Consider the following 22,339-nt stretch of genomic DNA (forward strand, 5'->3'; position numbering starts at 1 on the left):
GGTCCTGGTAGTTTCAGATTCTTAGGCGGGTGTCTAAATGACCCTTTAGACTTCCGCAGGCCGAATGATCTGGATCCTATGCCGGTCCCCGTCCCCGCTTGGGAGTGGAGGGCGCCCTTAGGGAGAGAGGTTCTTCATAAGGGCACAGAACTAGGTCTGTAATTTGCTGCATTGAGACTTCCGTATCCAGGGCCTCCCTGGCTTCCAGAAGCCCCGACAGCCTCAGGAACCCTCGAGAGACAAGGAAATTGGCGAGGCCTCCACACCTGCCCCTCGGCCCACGTTGCACAGATGACACCTTCTTATCGCGCTCCTTCGCGCTTTCTTGTCCACTCCCCCAACGCGTGCCCCACTTCCGCAGTGCTGAGTCCCCGCGGGGAGCCCCGAGGACGAGCCAGAAGCCATATTTTCCCGGAGTCCCCGAGTGGACGTCCCAGAGGAGTTCCCTGCCGAGTCCCGTTACCTGGCAGGTGACATCAGCGTGACTGCATGCTTCTCCTGCACCCTCACGGTGCGGGGATGGTGATGCCTGGGACTCCGGGCAATTAATGTGGTGATTTTAAACTCAATAATAATATAGCCATGTTTGTCCTCGAATGGCAGAGATGCCAGTCATTGCAGCATAAGGCTTCCCAGTTTCCAGTTTTATTTACTTAGTTGCCAGGCCGAAATGTGGAATCCTAGAGAATAAGGCAGATTTATTCTTCATAGCGACAAGGAAACTCTACATGCGAAGGAGAAAAAATTCCGGTTTGAACTCAACAGGTGCTGATGAGCTGAGCCCACCGATCTGATCTCAACTATTCTAAGTCAGTCACAGCTATATCTATCAATGATGTGTTCTTTGCCTGGAATTTGGGGATTTGGGTTAGAGTTTAGATTGTTGTACTGCATGTTTCTCGCTGACCTATTTGGCATTTCAGTCTTTCAGTTCTTCCTGTCTCTAGGTAATTTCTCCCTGCCTTTGATGGCTCCGGGATTCAATTAAGCAAACATGCAAGTTCTCGCTGTGTGCCAGGTACTGTGCTGGGCAAAAAGGAGACAAAGGATCAATTCACAATCCACCAGGGACAAAAATTCTTTTAAGCAGGACAGAGCTAGTACATGTCCTCTCTCTCGCTCTCACTCTCTCTTTCTCTCTCTCTGGTTTGTTTGAGACAGGATCTCACTCTTCACCCAGGCTGGAGTTGCAGCTCTCTGCAGCCTCCACCTCCCTAGTGGCTGGGACTACAGGTGCGAGCCACCATGCCCGGCTACTTTAAAAAGATTTTTTTTTTTTTTTTTTTTTTTGGTAGAGATGGGGCTGTGGGGGTCTCCCTATGTTGCCCAGGCTGCTCTCGAACTCCTGGGCTCAAGTGCCTCCTGCCTCGGCCTCCCTAAGTGTTGGGATTACAGGCATGAGCCACTGGGCCTGGCCCATCATGCGATCTCTTAAAAGTGAAAAATAGTGAGCAGTTTTATAAATTGAGTCTTTGAGAGGGGAGAAGGGATTCCTTGGATACAGTCTCAGGTGTCCACCAGTATTTATTTAGAAGATTATATAAACCTGAATTAATGTGCATTTATTCTGGTTAGTGCTGTGATATTTCTGGGCTCACATGGTACATCAAGTTGCATGAGTGCACTGATGCTTTCATCGCTTTAATTGGACCATGCCAATGAGAAAAGAACTGATGTGGACCTAGTATGTGATGCATTCTCGTCAAATGAAGGTCTGTGGGACATCACTTGCACTCATAGAGAAAAGTAATGGGAGATATGAGAAAAACAACCATAGCCAACGTTTATTGACTGTTATTGCAAGCCACACATAATTTTAAGTACTTTACATGTATTAATGCATTTAATTTGGATGAGCTAGGAATTAATTTTAAGCTATGACAGTATGAGAGACAGCATGGGATAGTGGTTAACCATGCAGGTCTGGTTTGAAATTCTAACTCATTTACTGGTGGTGTGGCCTTTGGGCAAGTGACTTTTCCTGAGCCTCAAGTCCTCTGTGTGAAAAATAGGAATAATAATAATACCCACCTCACAACCTTGTTATGGGGATGAAAGTAGTTAGTATAGTTAAAGCATTCAAAATACTGCTTGTGTTTGTGATAAATATGGTAATCTTCACTTTATAGGCAAGGGAACTGAGGAACTGGGAAGTTAGGAAACTTAGTGTCAAACAGGTAAGTGGCAGAAAGTGGCAGAGCAGAGGTATCACAGGGCCCATATGTAATAAATAGGCTGTACTTAAAAACAAACTAAACAAAACATGAAACCAGTGCCATAGCAGTCCATACAATATTCACTTTGAGAGGTCATTTAGTTTTAGCAAAACAGCATCGGTCACGTTAACTCAGGTTTAAATGTTACTGATTTTGTAGTTCTGTGTGCATTAAATTTAAAGTAAATTTTTATTTTATAGTTGAAGAAAGGCCATAAGCAAAGTTTGTATTTGTGCCAAAAAGAGGCATTTTTTTAAAGTAGGTGAAGTGAGTTTTTTTTTCTTTCAAACGTTTTTCAACTTTGAAAAACTCTAGATGAGACAATAAGTTCTAGTACTTTGAACTAACAACTTTTCAGCAAAGTCTAGCCTGGCATCTTGGCCAATCTGAAATAAACTCAGCAAATATTTAAGTGATTCCCATCTGCCAGCCACTGCTCTCCAGAAAGACAGACTCTAAGTGGGGCTTTTTATTTATTAGAATGCCAAGAAGTTCCAGATGAAAATGAAAATCTGTTTCCAACATACCCATTTAAATAATAGTTAATGGCAGCATTCATTTAACAATATATAAGAGAAAATTGAAATCACTGAACTATGTTTAACTGGCTTATATTACTTGTAGAGTGACCCATTCTTCTAAGCTTTGATACCTTTTTCATTAATCTCAGAGCAAGCACTATTATGAAATAAATTAAACCTTTTTTAAGGCTATCATCTAGATAACTTTCCCATTACTTCTCTTATTTAGTATCTGAAATTCCTGGGCTTACTGTTGCTAACAAGAAAGTATTATACTTCCTTTTTTTTTTTCCTATCTGTGTAAAGGAGCTATGAATCAGGTTTGGATAATAAGGCTTTTTCTTACCAACTTTATTGAGATACAATAAATTGCACGTATTACAGGTACACGCTTTTTAATCAGTTTTGATTTAAACATATATCTGTGAAACCATCACTAAGATCAACATAATGAACATCTTCATCACCCCCTAAAAAGTCCTTATGCTTCTTTTTGATCTGTCACTAACTTCACCCCCATCTGCAGGCAACCACTAACAGATCTCTGCCTCTGTTGATTAGATTTCTCTGTTCTAGAATTTTATATTAGTGGAATCATACAATAAGTATCCTTTTTTTGAGGGGGGGCTGGCTTCTTTCATTCAACATTATGATTTTGGGGTTCGTATTTATTATGTGTACCAATAGTATGTAGCTTATTTTCTTCTTTCATTTACACTGGAAGGATATACTACTATTTGTGCATCCATTCCCATTGATGCCCAATTGTTGTTTCCAATTTGGGACTGTTGAAATAAGATCCTGTTCTAAGGTCCTGTGTTGTTAATAATACTTTTAGTGTTTTTATGGTTGAGAAACATTCAAGTCTGCTTATAACCAATTATAGTACAGAGTTCAAAGAAAAAATTAACTTAAAATATATGGTTACCATTAGTTGGATGGCTGGACAGGTTATGCAATCTATATGGGCTTCATTGTCTTCATTTTCACAACAACAGCTCTTTTAGATACTCTCAATTTTATATAGTGCTCCATAATACTAATTTAAGATCATTTTGTTATAAAGTCTAAAAATAGATATGAGTAGGAGACCTTTTAGAAACATCACACAAATTCACAATTTCAAAATGCATGTTATAATTAGAAGTCTCGTGTGTGTGTGTGTGTGTGTGTGTGTGTGTGTGTGTGTGTGTGTGTGACAGGGTCTCGCCCTGTCGCCCAGGCTGGAATGCAATGGTGCGCTCTGGGCTCATTGCAACCTCTGCCTCCAAAGTTCAAGCAATTCTCCTGCCTCAGCCTACTGAGTAGCTGGGATTACAGGCATGCACCACCATGCCCAGCTAATTTTTGTATTTTTAGTAGAGATGGGGTTTCACTTTTAAAATATATTTATAGCTTTATATATATGATTATATCAAAATCTATATCTATATGTTCTTGTTTTAAAATTAAGGCACTTTAAACATTTTTACATGATTTTACTTATACGTAAACACTATAACAACTAACAAAGCCAAATAGATTTCTGAATCCTTAACTTGATTATATTCCTTAAAATATCTGTTTTCGTGGCTTCCAATAAATACTGATTGCAATCCAGCTAGACACAGTGGCTTATGCCAGTAGAGTGACCCCTCTGCACTTTGGGAGGATCCAAGAGGATCACTTCGACCCAGGAGTTTGCCACCAGGCTGGGTCTCAACATAGTGAGACCCCATTGTTACAAAAAATGTAAAAATTAGCTGGATGCGGTGGCATGCACCTGTAGTCCTAGCTACTCAAGAGTCTGAGGCAGGAGGATTGCTTGAACCCAGGAATTCAAGGCTGCAGTGAGCCGTGATCATGCCACTGCACTCTAGCTTGAGTGATGAAGGAAGGCCCTGTATCTATAAAAAATTAAAACAATAATAATGAATAACGATTGAAATCTATACGTGTTTGAATCTCATGGTTGTGTGATGAATTGCTGAAAACAGAATGTTTGTTTCTCCTGTTCTGTTTGTTTTGGCTACATCTTCTTGTCTTTGGTAGAGACCCGTGTTCCCGATCTAGATATTAGAAATGTCACAATGAATTATATTTTGCTGCTCTGAATACAAAATAAAAAGAAGATCTAATAAAGGCTTATATGTGCTCCACATTAGGACACTCCTCAGATAACTGTAGGATGGATATTATTATCCTTATTTCATAGATAAGGAAACTGAGAGTTTTACAGATTTTTTTATTTACTTTTATTTATTTATTTATTTACTTACTTATTTTTTTGAAGCAGAGTCTCACTCTTGTCACCCAGGCTGGAGTGCAGTGGCGCAATCTTGACTCACTGCAACCTCCGCCTCCTGGGTTCAAGCAATTCTTCTGTCTCAACCTCCCGAGTAGCTGGGACTACAAGCATGCATCACTACGTCCGGCTAATTTTTGTATTTTTTTTTTTAGTAGAGATGGGGTTTCACCATGTTGGCCAGGCTGGTCTCAAACTCCTGACCACAGGTGATCCATCTGCCTTGGCCTCCCAAAGTGCTGTGATTACAGGCATGAGCCACCATGCCTGGCCAAGTTTTGCAGGTCTTGTTCCACTTTATAGTATTCCTGAAAAAGCTATAATGTAGTAGAAGAGAGAGCAGTAACACTAAGAATATCATTCTCTTTTGAGACAGGGTCTCACTTTGTTGCCTAGGCTGGATTACAGTGGCATGATCATAGCTCACTGCAGCCTCAACTTCCTGGGCTCAAGCAATCCTCCCACCTCAGCCTCCTGAGTAGTTGGGACTACAGGTCCATGCCGCCATACCTGGCTAATTTTTTAGAAAATTTTTTGTAGAGATGGGGTCTCACTATGTTGTCCATGCTGGGAAAATATTATGTACATAATCTTTTCTCTCCTAAAATGCTTGTTCATCCAGATAAAGTGATCAATTCCACCCTAATGAGGCAGGTTATGCTGTATTTTCTTCTTTGGCTTGAGCAGTTGGAGAAATTCTCTAAGGGGAAATAAATCACTAATTATTACTTTGATTAGTTTAGGTCTGTTGTTTCTTATCTCCAATGAAGGTAAATGTTGGCTCCTTGCACATCCCTTCTTACAGTACTCTATCTTCCACCCCCAGCAGTTTGTTAAATCAGATTTAACATATTTATTTCCCAGAATAAAGCAATTAATCTTTTACACTTACTTGTAAAATATTATTTAAGTCTACTATGGACAGTAGGAATGACATAAAGTAAAAATCCTTCTGTGTGAGCCATGTGTTTCACATTTCTATGCTATTCTGGACCTTCTGTAATTTCCGACTAATGTCATTACATTGTGAACACCAAATTGGAAATCATCACAGTTTTTCCTCTTGGAGTGTTTTGCTCATCCATGTTCCAAATCTATTTTTATTCTCTAGAAGCCCAATCTGTTTCAGATTATTTTTCTCATTCCAGTCCCTGCATTTCAAAAGGCTAACCTTAGTGTGATTGTGGGTATGTGTACATGTATGATATAATAAGAAATATCTATTTGGTCTCTGCCCCGGCTCCTAACACAGAGCTCCTAAAACCCTTATAATCTCCTGAGCAAAAGGGGTGCTAGGTGCATCTATTGTTCTAATATTTGGTCTTTGACCCTAGTACCTGACACAGAGTTTCTAATCCCTTGGAATTTCCTGGGCGTTAGAAATGTCTTTTGTTCTAATGAGGTGACTGTTGGATAGCTTCAGGATGGGGGCTGGTCAGGAGAAAGTCCAAGCCTTGATTAGAAGGTTGAATTTTTCAACTCCACCCCTCCCCGCATCTTCAGGAAAGGGAGAGGAGCTGAAGACTGACTTAATAATAGGTCACGCCTATGTAATCAAGCTTGCATAAATATTACTGAACTACAGGTTGCAGAGAGCTTCCAGATTGCTGAACTCGTGGAAGTTCTTGGAAGAATGAGTGCCTGGAAAGAGCGTGGAATCTCTGTGCCCCGTGCCACATACCTTGCTCTTTGTCCCTCTTCCATCTGGCTGTTCATCTTTGTCCTTTGTAATATTATTTGTAATTGATGGGTAAATGTAAGTAGTGTTTCCCTGAGTTCTGTGAGCTGTGCTAGCAAATTATGGAACCTGAGGAGGGGATCATGGGAACCCTGATTTATAGCCAGTCAGAAGTACAGGGGCTTATGATTGGCATCTGAAGTGGGGACAGTCTTGTGGACTGAGCCCTTGACCTGTAAGATCTGACTAACTTTAGGTAAACAATGTTAGAAATGAGTTAAATTATAGGATACCCCATTGGTGTCCAGTGGAGAATTGCTTGGTGTTTATGGGGGAAACCCCATATATCTGGTGTCAGAAGTGAAGGATTGAGACTATTGAGTGAGAGTTAAGCAGGAGAGAACAGTTTGTTTTCCATTATACATGCATCATCTTTAAAATATATTGTTCCCTTACAGAATATGTTAACTTAGATTGTTGGCTATTTGGCAGACACCTTAGAGAATTATCAGCCTGTTCTCTAATGAAAGCCAAATGTTTATGATCTTAATCCCCATTCTACTCTTCAGATGTAGCAGGCTTTGACATGCTCACAATCCCTATAGTATTCTCCCTTTCTTGCAAAAACATCTCCTGGGCAGATAGAAAAAGATAGAAAATAACTTTGGTTCTCAGTGGAGAATGGGATTTGGATGAAGCATCTTCCTCAAGAGAAACTGGGGTGCAGGGTTTTTTGCTCTGGTTTTATTCTTCTATAAAGATTTTTGAGAAAGTCTCTGATGAGAAGCCACAGATACAAATAAGGTTTCACGTAGAACTGGCTTGCATACTCACACACACAAGAGCTTTGCCCTCTCATAGCGATTCAGCCAGTGATACTAACTGCTTTCAGATGGAATACAGGGTCAGAAAAATGCACTATTTATAAAAAAAAAAATAGCTGCCATCATACTCCAGGGACATGTAGATCATTCACTTGACATTTTCCCAACAGAGCTACTTCTCTGTCTAGGAGATGTTTCTGTTTCTTCTCTGTTGGTGAGGGGAACTCAGGTGACTTGCTTAAGAAGTGGGTCAGAGAGAAAAAAGCATTCTAATCTTTATTTTGCATTTCACCTTTAACTCTAGAAGGCTAGCAGAGTTTAGCACATTCTTGCACTACAAGTCTAAATTTAAAGAGAGGAAATAACCTGGTTGGGAGACTTACCTATTCTTTTATGTTCTTTTATAGGAGAGGCTTATCTTAGCCTTTCTTCCTCAGCACATTCAATTTCATTGTTCTCTTCCCAGTAAAACCAGAAATTTCTTGGCAAAATGTGTGGCTGGCTTGTACTAATGATAATAGCAACATTCTCTCCTGCAAGTATGCTTCTGTCATTATGCCTTATAGAAGACTGGAAAAACCTGACAACTTTGGCCCAATTATAGCTTCTTCCCAAATTTACAGAGGAGTGACCTTCAGGTTTACATTAGTTGACTTTCAGGGTGGTGAGTACTGATCATAGAGCACTTTAATATAGTACTAGGCATTAAAGATATGTTTCACCCAAGTATTTCCAAACCAAGCATTCTATTATAAATATGCCATCAATTCACAAGATGTGATGCTGACAAATTATATAAATACTGACTGCATTTTGAATTCCAAGTATTACATTAACTGGAATTTAAGCTTCAGATGGTGATTTGGATTAGATGCCCTTTAAGATTTTTTTTCAGTATTAAGTCTTATGCTTTGTGGTTATTGTATTACTGCCAAAAGGAAAATGTGGCCAATGTAATATACTTTAAGGTCAGTGAAAATAAAAACAAGATGGAGCTATTTTTAGTTTCTGTAAATCTATTCTACTGGACAATTACTTTGTAAAATAAATAGTATGTGATTGGATGTTTCATTTCTTAGCAACCTACACTGACTAGACCTACTTTTACAGATAACTCCTTAAAGTTTATTTCCTCGATGTTAGATTTTTCTCTTATTCTAGTGATAAATAACCTTACTTTTCATCTTTTTTTTTTTTTTAAGGTACTGTCCAAGAAGCTGGAACATTATTATCCAGCAAGAATGTTCGTGTCAACTGTTTGGATGAGGTAAGATTTTAGAAGTTTAATAAAGGATTTTACTTCCTATAAGAAGAGAGAATATATCTTTTTTTTTTTTTTTTTTGAGATGGAGTTTTGTTCTTTCGCCCAGGTTGGAGTGCAGTGGCACAATTTTGGCTCACTGCAACCTCCGCCTTCTGGTTTCAAGTGATTCTCCTGCCTCAGCCGCCCAAGTAGCTGGGATTACAGGCACCCACCACCACTCCTGGCTAATTTTTCTATTTTTAGTAGAGACGGGGTTTCACTATGTTCACCTGGCTGAGCTCGAACCCTGACCTCATGATCCTCCTGCCTTGGCCTCCCAAAGTGCTGGGATTACAGGCATGAGCCACCATGCCCAGACTTCAAATCTCTTAATACAAGTTTTTTTTCTAGCATTTTTGCTCATATTATACTAATAATTCCTAAACTAAATGTAAGCAAATAGGTCACAGAAGACAAATAAGCATGTAAAAATAGTTTAGTCTTACTAGTAATCAAGTAAGTGCAAATAAAGTCAAAATCATATTATTTCTTGTCAAGCATGGGGAAAAATGGACTTTTAAATGCTCATGGTTAAGTGTAAATTGATGTACTATTCTGTAGAAAATTTTGGAATATGTATCAATTTTAACTGAGTATATTATTTGATCCAGCAACTTCAGTTCTAGGGAGAGTTAAGTGAACCTAAACTCAATTTCCTAGAATAGTTGCTTCTAAAATAAGTTTTGGAAATGATGGTAACATCTGAGCATTACAGTAGCCATTGGCCATGTGCGACCATTAAACACTTCAAATAAGGGAAGTTTGACTGAGGAACTGGATATTTAGATTCCTTCGTTTATTTCAGTTATTAGTAGCTTTACTGAGGTATAATTAATATACAATAAGCTATACATATTTAAGGTGTAAAATTTGCTAAGCTTTGACATATGTATATACCTGTAAAACCATGACTATAATCAAGATAATGAAGATATCCATCACCTCAAAGGTTTCCTCATACCCCTTTGTAATCTCTCCTTCCTGCCCTTCCCCACCCACTCCTGTAGAAAGCATTAATTTGCTTTTAGTCACAATATATTAGTTTGCATTTCCAAGAATTTCATATAAATGAGATCACACAATAAGTACTCTTTTTAATCTAGCATCTTTTATTTAGCATAGAGAGTCACCCATGCTGTAGCATATATTATTCCTTTTTCTTGCTGAGTAATTTTTTTTATTTTATGTGTATACCATAATATTTTTATCCATTCATCAGCTGTTAGAGTTTTGGGTGTTTCCAGTTTGGGGACTATTACCATAAAGCTTCTATGAACATTTATGTACAAATGTTGGTATGGACATATGTTTTTATTTCTTTTGAATGATTTATCTCTTCTTTATGGGTTGTATGTTTTTATTCTTTCCATGTTTGATTGTTTTTTACTGGGTGCTAGACATTGTCAATTTTACCTTATTGGGTGCTGTATGATTCTGTATTTTGGTAAATACTCCTGAGCTTTTTTTCATGAACATAGTTAAGTTACTTGGAAGCAGTTTGATTATTTCAGTTCTAGTTTTTAATGTTTGTTAAGTGGAACTAGCAAAATGCTCAGTGAAGGATTTTTTTCCTGGTGTTGAACTAAGGCACTTCCTTGTCCTCTATGCAATGTTCTCAGATGCTTGAGGTTTTCAAGCCTGGCTGGTGGGAACAGGCACTCTTCCTGGCCCTGTGTGAGCTCTGGATGCTGTTCCTTATAATGCTGTCAGCTAGTTCTTTGCCCAGGCTTGGGTAGTTTCCACATATGCGTGTGTTGATCAGTACTCCAGCCAAACACTCTGAAGAAACCCTCTGCAGATCTTTAGAATTCTCTTTCTGTGCAGCTCTCTTCTCTCTTTTACTCTTCCTGGGAACTTAAGCCAACTTGGTGACCCTGGATGCTCAACTCCCGCACCTCAGTGCAGTCTGCCAGGCTCAGTCTGGCTGACCTCTCCATATACTATAACCTATAAACCCTCTTAAGGTGATAAGCTAGGCAATTGTAGGAGCCAATTCAGTTGCTTTCCGTTTCTCAGGGATCACGTGTTTTCTTGCCTAACTGACAGTGTCTTGCAAATTGTTATTTTGTCTGTTTTTCTGTTACTCTAGGAAGAAGATAACTCTGGTTTCTGTTACTATATCTTGGGTAGAAGTACCAGTTTCTAATTTTGTTTAATTTTAATTAATTAGAAGTTAAATTTAAATAGTCATATGTGGCTAGTGGCTACTATATTATATAGCACAGTCTAGTGCTAAAAAGTTCATTGAACTTCAGTTTCTCATGCAGAAGGGAAAAGGGTTCTGTTAACTCTTTACCCACACGTCGGTAGCAAAATTAATATCAGACAAAATAAAGTTTAAAGCAAAAAATAATTATATGGACATTCTGTCTTATATATTAAATTAATAATCCACCAAGAACATAATAGCCTTAAGCCTTTTCTTATAAACTTATCAGCTATAAGCATTGAGGTTCATAAAGAAAAAAATGATGGTGCTCAAAGGAGAAATCTGTAAGATCGCAATAGCACCTTTTAGAAACTAACAGATTAAACAGAAAAAAAGTAACATAGGATGTAGAAAATTTGGATAACCCAATTAACAGTACATGGACTGTATATTAGCAGAAAAAAATAGTATATCTTCTTTACATGTAACATTGATAAAAATTAATCCATGTATTATACTATTTTATAAAGGAAATTGTAGCTTATTTCAGACAGCTTTGCTAAATGTAGTATAATACATGCGAAAAGAAACAAAAATATAATCCAAATAATGAAGCACATATCTTGGAATTTGTTTTTTTGTCTCTAAATAATTCTCAGGTTAATGAAGATATGGGAATAAAAATTGCTGACTGTTTACAACTGAAAATACAACATTTATCAAAAGCTTTGTTTGCTGGCCAAAGTGATATTCAAAAGAAATTTTGTAGTGTTTATCATTGCACTTTTAATCTGTATGGTGTTCTGAGCTTTCAATTCATGAAATTATTAAAAGAGTAAGTATACTAAAAAAAAAAAGATTTAGAAACAACAGAAATAAAAAATTTTAAAAGCAGATAAACATAAGCAACAATATAAAAATAGATAAACTGGAAATAATCAAAATTAAAAACTTTTGTGTTTCAAAGCATACCACCGAGAAAGTGAAAAGACAGTCTACCAAATGGGAGAAAAATTTTACAAATTATATCTGATAAGGGACTTGTAACTAGAAAATATTAAGAACTTCTGCAACTCAATAATAAAACAATATATAACTCAATTAAAAAAATGAGCCAAGGATCTGGATAGATATTGCTCCAAAGAAGATACACAAATGATCAATACACAATGAAAAAAGGCTCAACATCATTAACCATCAGGGAAATGCACATAAAAAGCACAATGAAATACCACTTCATATCCACCAGGATAGCTATAATCAGAAAGGTGATATAGCAGGTATTAATGAGGATGTAAAGAAATTGGAGCCCTCATACATTGCTGGTGGGAATGTTAAATTGTGTAGCCACTTTGGAAAATAGTCTCGCAGTTCCTCACATGATTAAACATGGGGTTACCATATGACCCAGAAATCCTATATATATATACTTAAGAGAAATGAAAACATATATCCACACAAAATTTTGCATATGCAAATGCATGTTTATAACAGCATTATTCATAATAGTCAAAGGTAGATACAACCCAAATGTTCAACTGATGAATACATCAACAAAATATAGTATAATCCTATGATGGGTATTATTCAGTTACAAAGATAAAAGAAATGCTGATATTTGCTACAATATGCATCAACCTTGAAAACATTGATGCTAAGTGAAGGAAGTCAGTCACAAAAGACTGCATATTTTAGGATTCCATTTATACAAAATACCAAAAATAGGCAAATTCATAGGAACAGAAAGTAAATTAGTGGATGACTGGGGCTGAGTAAGGGAGTGGGGGTGAAGTGGGAAATGACTGCTAATGGGTATGGAGTTTCTTTCAGGGATTATGAAAATATTCAAAAATTGATTGTGGTGATGGCTGCACAACTCTGTGAGTATATTAAACCCATTTATTTGTACAAATTAATTGAGTAAATTGTATGCTATATGAATTGTATCTCAATAAAACAGGAAAGAAAAAAACAGTAAAAATTATCAACTTAAAACCAAAATATAGATACAGCTTGGGAAGTACAAGCAAGAAAACAATATGTATAAACAGTAAGGAGGAAGGAAGGAAAGGAGAAAGGGAGGGAGAGAGGAAGGAAGGAAAGGAGAAAGGGAGGGAGAGAGGAAGGAAGGAAAGACGGGGGAAGGAAAGGAGAAAGGGAGGGAGGGAGGGAGAAAGAAAAACATAACTGCAATTATAAAGAAGATTGTCATAACTTTTTTATTAAGACAAGTTAATGTCTTCCATATTTGGAAACCCATATGATCTTCATAGAAAATTAAAATGGATATATTCATCTCATATAGAAGTAGAAAAACTGGGCCGGGCGCAGTGGCTCACGCCTGTAATCCCAGCACTTTGGGAGGCTGAGGCAGTTGGATCACCTGAGGTCAGGAGTTCGAGACCAGCCTGGCCAACATGGTGAAACCCCTTCTCTACTAAAAATACAAAAATTAGCCAGCCGTGGTGGCGGGTGCCTGTAGTCCTAGCTACTTGGGAGGCTGAGGCAGGAGAATCGCTTGAACCCTGGAGGCGGAGGTTGCAGTGAGCTGAGATTGTACCATTGCACTCCAGCCTGAGCGACAAGAGTGAGACTCTGTCTCAGAAAAAAAAAAAAAGTAGAAAAACTGGAATAATCAATAATTGGAATAATCAATAATTAAGGAAAATTTGTATAAATATTTTTAAATCTCCTACCACCTTCAAAAGCTGCAAACCAGAGTAAGCTTTACCAAACTTTAAGGACCAGTTAATTCTCATTTTACACTAATTATATCGTTAGTTTAGAAAAAGATGGGAAGATACTCAACTCATTTATTTGATAAGGCTAGCATAATGCTGATGCCAAATAGTGAGAAGTTCCACAAAACTATGGACCCAATTCACTTTATAAATACAGAGGCAAAAATTCTAAAAATGTTAGCAGGTTGATGCAGCCATCTGTTAAAAGGATTATAAGGTATCATAGCCAAGTAAGGTTTTTCCAAGAATGTTAGGATAGTTCAGTTTTAGAAAACCTTTCAGTGTAATTCACTATATTACAGAATAAAAGAGAAACAAATGGGATCATCTCAACAGATGCTAAAATGTATATTATAAAATGTAATAACCTTTGATGGTATAAACTAACAAATTAGGATAGAATGACTCTTCTGTAACCTGATAGAAGGTTTGCAGAAATCTTTCCAAACTTTAGCATCATATTTAATGTTCAAATAGAAGTACCAGAATCAAGACAAGAAGCTTCCTATGTGTTCCTGAAGATTGAGTGGGCTGCAGACAGACTTGGCCTCTGCGATGATCCTTGAACACAGCACAGAGTTTTTTGCACTTTCATTCCCTTTCCCTGGAACCTTCTTCCTGTAGTTATCTGCATTCCTTGCCTCCCTGACTCCTTTCAGGGCTTTGTTGAAGTGCCGCCTTTTCAGTGGGACATTCCTTGAATGTCCTCTTTAAAATAATAGACTTCTTTTTCCCTCTGGCACTATTCCCCTTTACTTAATGCTATTTTCTTCCAGCACTTGTATCACTATCCATCTAGTCACCTGTACTGTAAGTCCCAGGGACTTAGACTATGGGAGGCATGAAGTTTGCTTATTGCTACCTCCAATGTATAGATCAGTGTCTGACATATATTAAGCACTCATTAAATATTTGCTGAATGAATGGATGCTGCATTTAATGACATAGAATTCCAATGTAATAGCCTAATGTTGATTAATTATTTGACTTAAGAATTATGGGAGAGGAAATTTATTTTTAAGGGGATTGTATCTAAAGAATTGTAGAAGCTCGTTTCTCATGCTATTCAGTTAAGCAGACTACTTACAAGGTTATCTTTGGGAAATGACAAGGACGGGAGAAATTTTACTCTTGCATATCATTGAATCTAAGATGTCATGGATTTAAAAATTCATGTAGATATTTTTTAAATGAGGGGAGTGGAAACTGATGGTAATTTGTGAGACTTTAGTAAAGTGAAAATTGTGGAGATTTTAAATATAAAAGTGAGATGCATCTTAGAATTGATGAATTACAATATGATAACATTTTATGAAATCTTATGACTACCTTTCTAGTTTGAGTAGAGATGGACATTTATTTTAATATTCTGTCTGATACTAAGTTATTTCATCTTTACAACTGTAATATAACATTTTAAATTAACTTGCATCATGTATTTTGAACATGGGAATATTCTCTTCTAGTAGATTAGCAGTATTGTTTCAAATTATTTCCTTTTCTGGATATTTACACTGAAATACTATAAAAACACTAGAATAAATAGAAAATTTATAGCATGGTGAGTTTATATCTCTATGGAGCATCACAATTTATTAATATTACTTCTTTTTACTTTGCCCATGGAAAAGTTTTTATAAATAACATGGTACTAGAACCAAGATAACGCATAGTAATCATTGCAGTCAAAATTTATAATTTCCTTCGTACTGTTCTAAATTCTTATAACACAAAATTGTACTAAGATAGGAAAGTACATGTGATATCCACTTCTTTGAAAAATAGGTGTAAATTTGTTACTTATCACTAGTTTTTTTTCTAATACCCAGGACCATCTACCACAGCCCTTAAATTTGGTATCTAAAAATCATGTACTGCATTATACACATGACAAAAACAGCAGGTTCAGAGATTGCACAGCAGATGACATGATTGGGATAGACATTTAACTTTTTTTTGAGACAGAGTCTCACTCTGTCGCCCAGGCTGGAGTGCAGTGGCGCCATCTCGGCTCACTGCAACCTCCACCTCCCAGGTTCAAGTGATTCTCCTGCTTCAGCTTCCCGAGTAGCTGGGACTGTAGGCACCCACCACCAAGCATGGCTAATTTTAGTATTTTTAGTGGAGACAGGGTTTTGCCATGTTGGCCAGGCTGGTCTTGAACTTCTGATCTCAAGTCATCTGCCCACCTCGGCCTCCCAAAGTGCTGGGATTACAGGCGTGAGCCACCGTGTCCGGCCAATACTTATCTTTCTGGAAAGAAACTCTCTCATTGGTTTGCTCTAAAAACCAATTTCTGCTAAGGTGACAGCTGGTAAACAGAAAAGAACAAGTGAGAAAGAGAAAAGAGCCAGGAAATTTTTTTTTAAGTGAGAGGAAAGGGAGTAGTAGGAGACAGGTAAATGGGCAGAAGTGATTAACACAGATGACGGTGAAAACACAAACACAGGAAAATAAGGACAGTTGATGATGTGAGATTCAAATGTTTTGCATATCTCTTTTGCTCTTAAGCAGATTATCACATTCTGTTGAAAGCTTTGTGTTTTGTTTTGTTTAAACTATAGGCCAGTTCTGTAGTCTGGGGATTATTCATTCTCAGAGCTAGATAACCTCTTGTAGGTTGGATTGCTGGGTGATTGACTGCCCACCTGTTCTGGATAAACAGAAAAAAACTAACTCCATGGTGAAGTCGGGGTCCTAAAATCTGCAAAAGAAACAGCTGTTTGCTTCTTTGTGGTGGCCTTTCTGATGGGCCTGTGTCCTTCCCCTACCACCCCTCAGGCTACACACTAGCTTCTTATGGACAGATTCTATCATCCTTTAGGAGATATCACCCTAGTCATGCTCGTGATATGGTTTTGCCTTATTTAAAAGCTAAAGGCCATGCTGTCCATTCCTACTCCCTTGAAGCACTCCATTGGCTGCCTCTGTACAACGAGATTTACCCACACCCACCCACCCACTCCCAGCATACTAATATTCCATCTCTGTAGAGACTCCCAGCTAAGGGAGTCTTCAAAGTTGTCATCTGCTTATCATTTTTCCATTCTTACTCTCAAGAAATGTCCATTGCTTCCACAGAGTTGCCTGTTGTGCAACTGAAAGGTCCCAGCCTCTCTATCATTCTTGTCTCCACAACCCTCTGAATATAGTGTGCACTGCATTAACAAGATGATGGCTTATGTTCATAATAATAATCTGGAAACATCAAGAATAATTCACATTATGTTAGCATTCTAAGCTTCACTAAGGTAACGGATTATATGTTTTACAGAGCTTTTCATCCAAAGCAACTTTGATGTTTTGGTACTTACAGCGTTTCGCCTACATTACTGAGAAAATTCACTCACAGTAACAGCTCATCCATTTATCTACCAAATAATAGTAGTGCCTAGTACATAAAAGGTTGGATGTTTCGTTGAATATGCACAAAGCATATGGAGACCAAACAGTGTAGCCTAGTGTAAATACTACCAACCATTTCTCCATATATATACAATCACATATAATCAAATCATATGTATGATCAAAATATATGTGTGATTTGACCAAACAATATAGCCTAAATACTACCAACCATTTCTCTATGTTTATACAATCACATATAATCAAATCATATGTATGATCAAAATATATGTATGATTTGGGGAATCATGGTTTTAAAAAATGATACCACTGTAATATGCATTTCCTGCACCTTTTCTCATTGACAATAATTTGTGAAAAATGTTCCAGCTCAGTAGATACAGATGAAGTCATTCATTTAATAGCTTCATAATATCCCATGTTATGCATATACCATACTTTATTCAACTTTCCCCTTGAGAGGCATTATTTGAGATTTTTCTTCCTTTAAAAAAATGTGTTTGTTTGTTCGTTTGCTTTCCGAGAAAGTAAATATGTTTGGAAAATGTGGGTTTCAATCCCTGCCCCCACCATTTATTATTAGTCATGTGAGGTTGAGCAAGTCCTCTCTGAATCTGTTTGCTAATCTGTAAAAAAATCTCTAGTAATAAAACCATCTCTTCCTCAGAAGTTTATGGAAGATCCAAGTGTGGAAGTAAATATAAAAATACATATTATAATGACCATTTTAATTAATTCATATTCGTTTTATGTTTCCAATTGCAGAACTTGTCATAGGTACGGAAAAGAGAAAACAGTAAAATTAATACTTTTTTCCTCTTTCTATTAAAGAATGGAATGACTCCTCTAATGCATGCAGCATATAAAGGAAAACTCGATATGTGCAAATTACTACTGCGACATGGAGCCGATGTAAATTGTCATCAGCATGAACATGGATACACAGCCCTCATGTTTGCTGCACTTTCTGGTGAAGTTTTAGTATTTATAAATATGAGTTACCTATACAAACTCATTATAAGTACATATATACTAAAAGATTAAATTCATTTTGATTTTAGTAATTTTATGATCAAGTTTTATGGAAAGGAATGATGGCAATTGGTTTTTAAAAAGCTATAATGCAGGAAATAAATTATATAGTGAATTTGGTGATTTGTTTCTTTTATTTAAATCAATTGATTCTCTATGTGGACAACATTTTGATGGAATTGAGGAACTGGATCTGTTTTTCTTTCAAGTTACCTCCTTTGATGTTCTATATCTTTATATTTTCAAGTGATATGAAAACTTCTTTGTTCTCTTGATCAAACAGTTGCCATGATAGAGCTGTCTGTTTGCCTCACTGGCACTTATGTACTGAATATGATGATCCATTTAGAAACTTACTCGGATTTGTATTGTTTATTATTTGCTGAATAAGGACAATTTAGAAATACTGTCTAAAATTAAGTGGGATTATCTGTAATTGGTGCAGCTCTTTGAAAAATACAGAAGTAATATAATATCCTTGTACTTTGAAGATAATAATCTATAGTTTCATAATCCTGGAACCCAGAAGTACTTCTAAGCATTATATAAACCACACAATCCAAAAAGGACAATACTGATAAAAATTTAACATTTTCATTTGTAGGATATACCATAAATAGAGTTAAAATACAAATGAAAAACTAAAAATATGTATTATATATCTTAAAAGATTATCTTGTTAAATATAAAAAGTTCTTTTAGCTGGGCACAGTGGCTCACACCTGTAATCCCAGCACTTTGGGAGGCCAAGGCAGGCTGATTGCTTGAGCCCAGGAGTTCAGACCATCCTAGGCAACACGGTGAGATCCCGTCTCTACCAAAATAACAAATATTAGCCAGGGACAGTGGCGCACGTCTGTGGTCCCAGCTACTCAGGAGGCTGAGGCAGGAGGATTTTTGAGCCTGGGAGGCAGAGGTTGCAGTGAGCTGAGATCGTGTCCCTGAACTCGAGCCTGGGTGACACAGTGAGATTCTGTCTCAAAAAAAAAAAAAGACTTCTTATAAATCAATTATAAAAAGAAAAATACCACAGTAGAAAATTGGATGGAAAACAAAAGAAATACAACTGGCTGATCAAAATATAAAACGTTTTGCATAGTAATCAAAGAAATGCAAATTAGAACAATAAATTTTATTTTTTAGCTTATTATACTGGCAAATGTTAAGAAAGAGCTATAATGCTCAGGAACTTCTTTACACTATTTGGGGGAGTGCATGTCAGTCCAACCTTGCTGGGTGGCAGCCTGGCAAAATGCATTTAAAATATGCATAATCTTTGATCTGGCAATATTTCCCAGGAACTGTTCCTAAGGAAATCATAATTCAAACTTGCGAAAATGAATGGAAAATACTTTTCACTGAGTATAGTTCATAATAGCAAAATACCCATAATGACTACTTTAGTAGAAGAATGTGAATAGAATAATATGTATGTTTAGATAGAAAAAAGGTGTAGAAAGATAGATGCCCAGTGGTTAATAGTTCTTCCAGAGCCTGTAAGTGTGAGGAATGGGATGGGTTAGTTGATATTAAAGGGGAATCCTATTCATTTTATCTCTTTTTAAAAAATTGTTTTGTATGCGTATTTTGATATTATAGTAAGTGTTACCTCTAGGAAAATATATTTCATTTTGTTTAAAAAGGCAATATTCAATTCCATACTGCTTTTGCATTGCTTGATTTGTTTTCCAGAAAATAAGGTTAATTTCTAAGGTTCTATAGCATTTTATTCTTTACTGTAGTTATGATTCATGTTTTAAAAGAATGAAAATATCCACATGACAGAAACCTAAAACTAACTGGGGGAATAAAGGGTATAGAGAGTTTAGAAAGGGATATTTAAATTATGTCCTCCTTAACATTAACAAATGTGTTCCCTTTAAAACTCTAGGTAATAAAGACATCACATGGGTAATGTTAGAAGCTGGTGCTGAGACAGATGTTGTCAACTCTGTGGGAAGAACAGCAGCTCAGATGGCAGCCTTTGTGGGTGAGATTTTGCTGCAGTTTTATATTAGATTATACCCAAAATTTCCCTTGTGGAAAAAAAACCACTTTGCTTCTCATGGTGAAAATGTTATCATGTTGCTTTAAAAAAACTTAAGTATTTACAGTCCACTGTAACTTAATGAAACACCTAGTGACTCTGGAGAAAACAAATGGCTATTTCAAATTTCCACTTTTTGGAATACAAAGAGTAGTGGGGCCATTTTAATTGCTCACAAATGCTTATAACATGTATATTTTACGTCTCTGATGGAAGTAGCTAACCCTAATGTTTAAGAATGTGAACCGAGAAGTCAGTAATCCCAAGTTAAATTTTGGCTGTGCCATGTGATAGCAAAGTACTTAATAATTCTAACCTTCAGTTTCCTTATGGTACAATGTTACAGGGTTATTGTGAGGATTAAAAGAGGTGATAGACTTGAGCTTTCCATGTAACACTAAATAAATGGTATAGTTACTGTTGTTAATAATTATTACAACAATGACATAACTCTTAGGAAAGAGTACTTGATAATAATATACAACTACTTCGTTATCATTCTCATCAACCACAGACATTTATTTTGTGTGCCCAATAATTCTTGGCATGTTAATCCTATTATTGACATAATGTAAGGAAAGAGTGGGAGTGAGTTCTTGTTCTTTGGTATTTTGACACCATTGAATTGGTGGTGAAGAGAGTCCACTGAGAGAAAAGCAAAGATAGCAACTTCTGATTTATTGGGAGTGCAGTAAGTGGGCTTATAGGGACTAATAATTCATTAAACAAATAATGTTCACAACCTATAAAGCAAGCATCACTGTAGGTGTCTTGGTTATAGTGACAAGACAGGCTGTTCATACTTTCATGGCACTTAAAGGGTAATAGCAATGACAAATGGTGCGAAAATACATACTCCAAGGTAGAACTTCAGAGCTCCATAAAAATACATAGAAGAGGAGGATCTATCCCATTCAAGGGGGTTTTGAGAGAAGTCAAGTTCAGATACAGTGTAAATTAGGTGTGGAGGATAGTAACTGAATATTATGTTAAATTTTATTAGAACATTTTCTTGAAACTACTAATAGAAGCTGCCATTGATTAAGCCAGACACTCAGAGTTGCTTTATGACAGCTTTTTCTGTTAGAAGAAATATCTTAATTTCAGAAGGACTTGAGAAAGGTATGGCCTTGCATAAGCTTCGGAGAAATATTTTAACTCCCATATGTACAGGCCCCAAGTTGCCCCATCTCAGTTCTAAGCTAATTTTGAGGGTGTCACTGCAGGGGGAAAGAACACTAAAGTAGGAATCTGGAGACTTGAACTTTAGTTCATGTGTGCTGATAATTAGTTATAGGATCACGGGCAAATCCCTTTACCTCCATAGGCCTCAGTTTTCTGATCTGTATGCAAAGAAGCAGGGGAATTAGGTGATCTCTGAACTTCTATTTAACTGTACAAGTTTTCATTATATCCACAATGTAACAAAATATTGCTCAGATACAGGTAAAATAATTATCCCAAGATCACAGGTCTGGAAATGGAGGAGTCTCTTCTTTCAGGCATTAATACAATGCTCCTTTCTTTTTCTTAACACTACAATACTAACAAAATTTTTATTACAGTAAAAATTATTTGCAATCCTATCCTAAAATAAGAGTAATGTTTTCATTCCATTTTAATATATTTAACTAATTTCACAGACAGAAAATTACATTGTACCCTTCCAGTTGTTACTGTATTTTCCAAATAATTAGCCTTTAAAAAAGCTCATTCTCCCCTTTTTGTTTCCTTCAAGTGGATCAGTATATATACATTGTACATACATACATAAGATTTTTGTCATTTTTTAAAAATGCCACCCATCACACAGCAGATATTCCTTGTAGCTTGTTTTCTTCACTTACTAATACATCATGGACGTTCCTCCCATCTTAGTAGGTGTAATTCGTTTCCTTCAACAGCTACATGATATTCCATGATATAGATGTTCCACAGTTCAGTTAGCTCTCCCTTATTGACAGATTTTACAGTTTTTTAACCACTTTTCTACAAATAATGTAATAATCATCCTTGATTTTCTATTTTTTACAAGTTAGTACTTGAATATTTTTTACATGTTAGAACTTTAATATCTCTAAAGTATTTCTTAGAAGTAAAATTGCTGAGACCAAGGATATAGAGTTTTTATTTTTATTTATTTATTTATTTATTTTTGACACGGAGTCTCACCCTATC

General features: G+C 36.6%; 1 protein-coding gene across 1 annotated transcript in view; it reads left to right on the forward strand.

The window, feature by feature from the left end:
• Nucleotides 1–22,339, forward strand: part of ANKMY2 (ankyrin repeat and MYND domain containing 2) — a 46,092-nt gene that overhangs the window by 685 nt on the left and 23,068 nt on the right. Inside the window, exons 2-4 of the mRNA XM_054495878.2 lie at nucleotides 8,726–8,790; nucleotides 17,914–18,052; nucleotides 20,006–20,104. Of these exons, the coding sequence (XP_054351853.1) occupies nucleotides 8,726–8,790; nucleotides 17,914–18,052; nucleotides 20,006–20,104 (303 nt within the window). The remainder of the gene's footprint in view (nucleotides 1–8,725; nucleotides 8,791–17,913; nucleotides 18,053–20,005; nucleotides 20,105–22,339) is intronic.

The sequence above is a fragment of the Pongo pygmaeus genome, chromosome 6, assembly GCF_028885625.2.
Source record: "Pongo pygmaeus isolate AG05252 chromosome 6, NHGRI_mPonPyg2-v2.0_pri, whole genome shotgun sequence".
Lineage (NCBI taxonomy): Eukaryota > Metazoa > Chordata > Mammalia > Primates > Hominidae > Pongo > Pongo pygmaeus.